The sequence below is a fragment of the Dryas octopetala genome, chromosome 7 (genome assembly GCF_963921425.1).
Source record: "Dryas octopetala chromosome 7, drDryOcto1.1, whole genome shotgun sequence".
Classification (NCBI taxonomy): Eukaryota; Viridiplantae; Streptophyta; class Magnoliopsida; order Rosales; family Rosaceae; genus Dryas; species Dryas octopetala.
The window spans coordinates 14,304,741-14,312,942 of record NC_141372.1 but is presented as its reverse complement, the minus strand read 5'-3'; the positions used below and the strand labels follow the sequence as shown (position 1 = coordinate 14,312,942).

Below are 8,202 nucleotides of genomic sequence, written 5' to 3'. Positions count from 1 at the left end.
TATCCCAAAAGCTTAGGCTATTAGGATGTGGACCAAAATTATCATATATTCTAACACTCTCCCTCACATGTTGGCCTCTCTCCACCACTAGAACTCAAGATGTGGAGTTCAACTTATATTAAGAGGTTGCAACTGCAGTGATTTGAACTCAGTATCTTCTGGTTTGATGCCATAATAAAGTTTGTTGGTTTATCACTATTCCCAATAGCTTAAACTATTAAGATGTGTGGGCCAACAATTATTTTATATTCTAACGATCCCCATTCCGGAAGTAGTGTTTGTCAGTTCATTCTTTTGGTCGATACAATTTTTCTTATGTTTTAGGCCTAATTATCATTGAAGAGAAATCAATCAGTGTGGTTGAAATTTTGCTTAGATGCTTTTATAGTATCTGGTTCACAAACGGTAACATAAGTGCGGCTTATTTTATTAGTACATGCAATGGGCAGCCTTGTACCTACTAATATCCTGATCTTGTCAACCTATTTATTCTATGCCAAATTTTGATGCAGCTTCGTCACTTAAGTGATAATGTATCCTCCTGATCATGCTGCAAACACTTGCAGGTTATTTTGACAACTTTATTGAAGGTTTATGTCAGAGGAGGGCTGTTCGAAAAATCAAGAGAATTATTAGCTGAACTGGAAGCTTTGGGCTATGCTAAAGATGAGGTACACTAAGATCTTTACCTCTGAATCATTAGTTTAAAAACCCAAGATTTACCTTTCTTGTCATTGGTATGATTTTCTCTTTGTAAAGAGTGCTTCAGAGCCAAATAGGGCAGCTTATGAAATCGCAAAAGTATGTAATCTTCACGAGATCATCTAATAAGTTAAATAAGAAACTGACAAGAAGAAATTTAGGCCGAAAAAAAGTTTTGATGTTTAAATGCTATGAATATTTATCTTTTTTAGAACCATTTGTAAGGCTTTGATTCCCGTTCCCTTTTAAAACCTTTGTTTGGTTGCTTGCATGGTATTAACTTTGGTCTCATTGCCTATAACTTTATTCCCTTCAGTCATTTACGAAAATAACTTTTAAAATGCTATTGTGGTATTCTTTGCAATGATCTTTCTGTATCTTATCTCAATAAAATTTGTCTCCTTTTCAAAAAATCTCTCTGTATCTTACCTTTCAAACATCTTGTGCTTTCTTAATTAGTGACACTACCAAGTAATCTTTGTTTGGTTTACAGTAATGCAACGCTTGCTTGTCAAATATTGGACCACCATAATTTGACAATGCTCCTATGGCTTTTGTATGTGTGTTTTTTCTTGGAAAATTTATACAAAGTTTTATGCTTCAGTAACTGCATTTTCTTAGTTGTCTTTTAAATTATTATTTTTTTGTTATGTTCTTTTTTAGCTCATCGAATTAAGTCTATTTGTAGACGCCATACTGTTTATTGATGGATGCCCTTGCTAAGGCTGGGCGTATACATGATGCTAAATTGGTTTTTGATGAAATGAAGGAGAAATCCATCCGATCTGGTATCTGACAAATCCTCAAAGAAGGCTTTCCTGTTATTTTGAATAGATGTATTATTACTTGTGACACACAATTCACTAAATGACTTAGGCCAAACTGAATTATGCATTTTTGTGTCTTCAAAAGTATTTATAAGTTATGAACAAGCTAAAGATGGCATTTATTATTCTTCCTCTATTCCCCGTATAAATTTCCACTCACAATTTGAAGAGTAAATCTTTGTATTTAAATAAGGTCTTCTTAAATTATATTAGCAAAATACTTGCTCTTACATAGAAACAGAAAACTTGTGCATGAATCCCTATTCTGTAAAAATAAGTGACGTCTGAAAGCAGTATACATATTTTTGGAGCTTTGAGAGATACTTCCTTTGAATTTGTCTTTTCTGAAGAATTTTGCTTCCTATGCAGAAATCTAAGTTTCTGTGTTCAGTCCTGAAAATTTATGATTTTTTCGCACTTGCAGATGGCTATTCGATCATACAGTATCATGATTTCAGCTTTCTGCCGAGGTGGGCTTCTGGAAGATGCAAAGCAGTTGGCTAAGGATTTTAAGGGAACTCATGGCAGATATGACTTGGTTATGTTGAATACAATGATCTGTGTATATTGCAGAGCAGGTGAAATGGATAGTGTAGGAAATGCCAAGAAAAATGGATGAATTAAAAATCACTCCTGATTATAATACCTTTCATATCTTCATAAAGTATTTCTGCAAGGAGAAGCTATAGTTGCTTGCTTATCAGACCATAGAGGACATGCACAACAAAGGCTACCAACCAGATGAGGTATTATGTTCTTACAGGATGCATCATCCTGAGTATACTTGTTGAACACTGCCATTTTACTTGCATTCTCTTCAATAAAAAAGAAAAGTAAACAAAGAACTGGCTTCCAAATTTGAACATTAATATGACTGTAGGGATTCTTTTCAAGCTGTCCTTTGTCAATTTACTTGCCTCTATGTTGTATTAGTGAAGGAAAATATATGGTGTGTATTGTTGTTTATGCTGTTAGGAAACAAATGAAAGCTCCCTGAGAGAGGTACAGTTAGGCAGCTAGCTTAGTTGCTAAAGTCCTTTGGCATTGCCTAAGGACTTGGGATTGAATCCCACCTGAACATAAATGGGGATTTTTAATGGGATGGGTGAGCGCTACCCTTGTATTGTTTATTGCATAGGCACATTGGGCTTCAATAGACAGAAGAAAAAGAGGAGCATTCTGAGAGAAGTGAAAAAATGAAGGGAATGCTGGCTGTTGGAACTTTTACAATACAAAAGCTGCAGCGCTTTCGGGCTTAACTGTTAGTTGCTCTCTTACTTGAATAATGAATGTTACAAGTCACTAGGATAAATGTTTGCCAAAAAAGTTTGAAATTTGACTGACTGATGATTTTCTGATCTATTTAATGACAGATTCTCTTTCTTAAAGTAAATGTTGGCTTCAATATTAGGTTTTTGGGCAGGAATATGTGATGCAATGGACCAAATAGATTATATTTTTCTTAATATTTTTCTTAATATTTTTCTTAATATTTTTCTTTTGCCTATAATTTTATTAGTTTGTAAAAGTTTGGCCATTGAATACAGTTCTTTAAACAGGATCCCTGAGTCTTTGGGTTGGGGATAGGGATGAGGATGAGCGATATGATTAATACCTCTTTAGGTAGCTCTGTTTATTGCAGGATAACTGAGTGAAAACTGTGGATACTGTATGATTTCTAAGAAGGATAACTGAGTGAAAACTGTGGAATTCCAGGTACCTTCCATCTTGGCCTTACTATATGTGAGAAGTGTAATTTAATACTGAAGGTTGACACTGCTAGTATAACATGTCTTTTCACATTTATGAGTCAGTTGTTTGTTGTATCGGAATGCTTCCTTCTTTGATTGGTTTTGACTGATCCCAATATGAAGTGCAATAATTGAATTATGCTAATTGTATAGCCTTGAGTGCATGTAATCAGATATTGGAATTCTGTTCTAATTCTTTTGCTATGTAAATTGACCTACTTTTTCGTGGTGACAGTTAGTGAATCTTTGACTACTGAATGGGCTATGTAGTGAGTATCATAAACTCAGATGGTGCATGAATATGTTTTTCTCTTTTCTTTTTCTTCTCTTAACGTTGTTATTTCTTTTTCTGATGCAATAGGCATTTTGCATGGCTAAGATTTGTCACATGATTGCTCTAGATTCTAGCATCAGTCATGCAGTTGTAATGTATTTAGCGTTCTAAATGTAATAAATGAATCAACCACCTTCTGACCAAAAAAAAAAAAATCAACCTACCTATAAACCATATCTGTTGGTTCTGATAGCAGTCTTAGGGATAATTTTGGTCACGATTTTGCTTTCACAGGCTCCTCTCTCCGAAATTTGTTGAAGAAAAAGTTGGGTGCGAAGGACTTTATCATTTAACTTAAAGCAGGCTGTCCCCTTTTAAGAATAGAAATGTTGTTGCCACACTCGATCAAGGAGTTTGTGTCATTATAAATTGGAATAGGCTAATTTTATGAGAAATGTACAAGTGATAGGTTTGCTTTAGACATAAGGGGGACTTAGTTTTTTTGCTATTAGTTCAAAAAATACGTTGGTTAACCAAAATATGACATGATTAATTAATGGGTTGGGTTAGTGTCGAGTAATTCGACACAATTAATTAAATAGGTTAGGCTAGAGTTGACTTGTCTATAGCACGTACACAAAATGACAGGACACAAACACGATCCACTAACACGAATCGTCACATGCACCTACTTATTGTCTAGCTAATTTTTCTTTTAGAACGTTATGTATAAATATGTACATTGATTTATTATTATTCATTGAATGAAAGTATTTAATTCTTGAAAATCATCATTCTCTCTGGACACAAAGTGTTCTTCTGTAAAATCTTATTGCTTATTTAAAAGGGAAAATAAATTAATAATAAAGGTTACAATTCTGATCAATGGTTACTACAACACATTGGATATCATTAGGTTACATTTGTGATCTCTTCAATAGGGTACAAATGGATTCTGTCTGACCATGCATTTCTTTCTGTTGGATCAATATCCGAAATGCATTTCCAAATTGCACTGTTACACTTGAAGCCACTTCCAAAGGCAATTTGCCACACATGGTTTCCTTTCTTCATCTTTCCTTTTGCCTCCAAATAGCAGAGCTCATACCAAACTGAAGAAGATGAAGTATTTCCAAATCTATATAATGTCATCCTGGAAGCTTCCCCATCTTCCTTGTTCAGTCCGAGACTCTCTTCTATGCCATCAATCACTGCTCTTCCACCAGCATGTATACAGAAATGCTGAAGAGCCTTGTTGAAATTTGGTACATAGATTCCCTCCTGGCTTGGTAAAGTCCAAAGTTTCCTGCGAATCACTGACCATCCAAATCGGAGCTGCTCCGAATATGGTAGCACAAGTGGGCCTAACTTTGAGATGTTAATTTTAAGGGCTTTTGCTGCTACATGTACAAGATCCCGTGATAGTGAGACCCCAACAATCCCAGCTTCGTCGGGTTTCTGGAAAACAGATTGGTATGCTTGATCATCCGAACCAATGTGCGTTCGGACAAGATGCTGGAGCTTATACTTAGCTCTTCGCTTGTCTTGCTTCCTATTGGATAGTAGAATAGCAGCTCCCCCCATCCGAAACAAAATGTTGGGAAGAAGCATGGATTTTTTTGTACCCTTGTACCCACTGGGAGTTACAGCTTCCATGCTGAGAACTAAAGCCAAGGAATTCTTGTGAACTTTTAGAAGATCTTTTGCCAAACTTATTGACAAGATTCCAGCACCGCAACCCATTCCACTGAGGTTGATGCTCTTTATGTTGCTTCGGAATCCAAACTTGTTTATGACTGTAGATGTAATGGAAGGTGTAGGGCAGAAAAGGCTACAATTTGACACAAGAATGTCGATGCTTTTAGGATTTATTTTGTGCTTGGAAAGCAGGTCTTTGACAACAGTGAAGAGAACAATTTCAATTTCTTTTCTAGCACCGACTGAAGAAAGACAAGGCGGCAGTTCATGTAGTGAAATAGGCATGCAAGTCTCTTCTCCAATGCCTGATCTTTCCAATACCTTTGCTTGGAAACTGACACATTCTGTGTCATAAAATCCAGATCTTTCGAGGTGTTCAATGAAGCTCGATTTTGAAACCCGCAAGGTATCAGGAGGCAGATAGCAGGTGAAATCGATAAGGTATGTACTCTTGGATCTGAAAAGCAAATAGAGAACTGCAATGATCAAAACAGTTGCAGCTAAGAAATGGGCGAGGGAGATTGGAAATTCTGAAATGATAGATGAAAAGGATCTTCTAACCAATGTAGTCTCCATATCAACTTGTTGGACGGGGTTAACTAGGAGCTTGTTCTGATATTTTTGCTTATATATATCTTAGCAGGCAATGAGGAAGTTAGGAAATTATTTTTCTGATGTTCAATCAAACAATTCCAGAGTTCTCTCTCTCTCTCTCTCTCTCTCTCTCTCTCTCTCTCTCTCTCTCTCTCTCTCTCTCTCTCTCTCTCTCTCTCTCTCTCTCTCTCTCTCTCTCTCTCATACACACACACGCAATATGAGGAAAGAAACGGTCAGAACATGAAAACCCAACCTCAACAACCTTTTATCTATTACGTTTGCATATTTTCTTACTTTTTATGAGTTAAAAAGTATGGTTTTGCACTCATAGCTATCCAAGGCTGAGATTGTAGGTATGAAAGAGCAGGACTACAAAGATTCATCCAAATTACTATGACATGATTTTTTCTTTTCACAGCTAAAAGTTACTAGGGTTTTTTTTCCTAGTTTTAAGTACGGTAGACTCTTTTTTTTTCTTCTAAAAGTCCTTCTTGTACTTCATAAACATTACACAAAATATACATGTACTCAAATACATGCTTTTTTCAAATCGGAGGATTGGGATTTATAAATAAAGACACCAAAACAACAATCTCTTTGGAGAAGAAGATGAGCAGGTACATGCTTACTCGCACAGACATATATCACAAACACATACGTGGTATATGATGCAAACATTAACCTATAGATAATATCAATGGAGTGTTCATAACTGTCAAATTTTACATAATCTGCCCAATCAATTATTAATAGAGGCATCAATTCTTACCTCAAGTAATGTTAATATTTTATTTTTCTATATTTGAGTCCATTTTGTACCTCATTTATTTATAATAAATAAGAAATTACGTTATCATGTATCATATTGGTAACTACAAATTTGAGAAATAATTGGTGCCTTTAGTATTATTGATGTTTTTTATTTGAAAGTCCCATATTTTTGATATGTTGTATATATGGTTGTTAAAAAGACTAGGGCGTCATTCCATACCAACTATCAATCCCTTATGTACCTTTTCCAACAAGCACCTGAGATGCTAGACCATATCTTGATTAATTGTTCCTTTGCTCAAGTTATTTGACTCCATGCTTATAGGCTTATAGCAAATGCATTACGTACACCTCCAAATCAATCAGTTCGTTAATATCGATAATTATTAATTGGTCAGGCTTCAACATTTTTTGTCCTTCGGCTGTCCACATTTGAGACCCATTTACTTAGTTGTGGCCTCATTAGAAGTTCGGAAAAAACTTACCTATTCCAATGCTGTAGTGACGCATCTCTTGAAGAGAGAGATAGAGACAAGAGATAAGAGAAAGAGAGAGAAAGAGAGTGAGAGTAGAGAGAGAGCCAATGAGAGAGGGTGAGGATACCATGTAATATCACATGGGGTGATATGTAAGTTTTTTTCTTAGAGGTTTTTGTTTGTTATTTTGTTTGGTAAGAAAAAGAGAACTACAATTTTCATAAAGAAAAATTGGGTTTTTAGCAGTGTAGTAAAATGGGCATGCATGGTTTCCTTTTACTTTTGAGTGTAAATATTTCGTTTTTTATTAAATAGATGGTTGCATTCCATGGGTAAAGGCAATCTCTAGTTTGTTTAATCATGAAGTTTTCATGTGCAGACGAATATTATGAAGCCTCTTAAACTTGAGAACCTCCAACTTGCATGAAACAAAGCAAGCAAGCACTAGTACCCCGGAATAAACTGCCCTCAAGACAGGGTCCACTAAATTGAGGAAGCATCATAATGCCTCTTGACATTAATTTGCTCTATTAAACACCCCAAGCCAATGTTCAAGCACTCGCCTACAAGAGGGCCAATTAAAAATGAGTACTTATATTTCTACCTCTTTGTCCTATATATTTTTCGGGCCACCTACCTTAATTTTATACCCATCATTAAAATTTAACAAAATATAAAAACATTTTTCCCACCTCTCATTATTCTTATTCCTTTGATATCAACTCAAACACTCACTAGTCTTCCCAAAACAAAATAAATCCATAATTGGGTCATCTAGGTCTGTTGTTCTAATGAAGCTAGCGAGGTCCCTCAATCGGATACCCTTCATGCCTGGTATCCAATCTATTACAGTATCCAAATACCCTTTTATCAAATAACTAGCATCTGCAAATCCAAAGAAATAATTAGTAAAAAGTCAGTGGTTTCCAATATTCCAAATGATCACTCAGAAATTTGATGTCAATTCCTCATTTTGATTTATAATCATCCCAACGGCCACTTTTGAAAAGTTTATCATAATGTGAGCCACTTAATCCGTATATATAGATTCCCATATAATATCTGTGCCTTTTCTTTTATGTGAGATACGGGAATCTTTTAATGGC

At 35.4% G+C, this 8,202-nt stretch overlaps 1 protein-coding gene across 1 annotated transcript; it reads right to left on the bottom strand.

The window, feature by feature from the left end:
* Positions 1-1,957: 1,957 nt before the first annotated feature.
* Positions 1,958-6,015, bottom strand: LOC147279926 (3-ketoacyl-CoA synthase 7-like). Its single transcript, XM_086251004.1, has one exon. It carries the CDS (start codon positions 5,826-5,828, stop codon positions 4,467-4,469), a length of 1,362 nt encoding a protein of 453 aa, XP_086107130.1. The 5' UTR covers positions 5,829-6,015; the 3' UTR covers positions 1,958-4,466.
* Positions 6,016-8,202: the final 2,187 nt, after the last annotated feature.

Excerpts from the sequence above, each read along its gene's own strand:
- LOC147279926 (XM_086251004.1), bottom strand. The coding sequence starts at position 5,828 with ATGGAGACTACATTGGTTAGAAGATCCTTTTCATCTATCATTTCAGAA.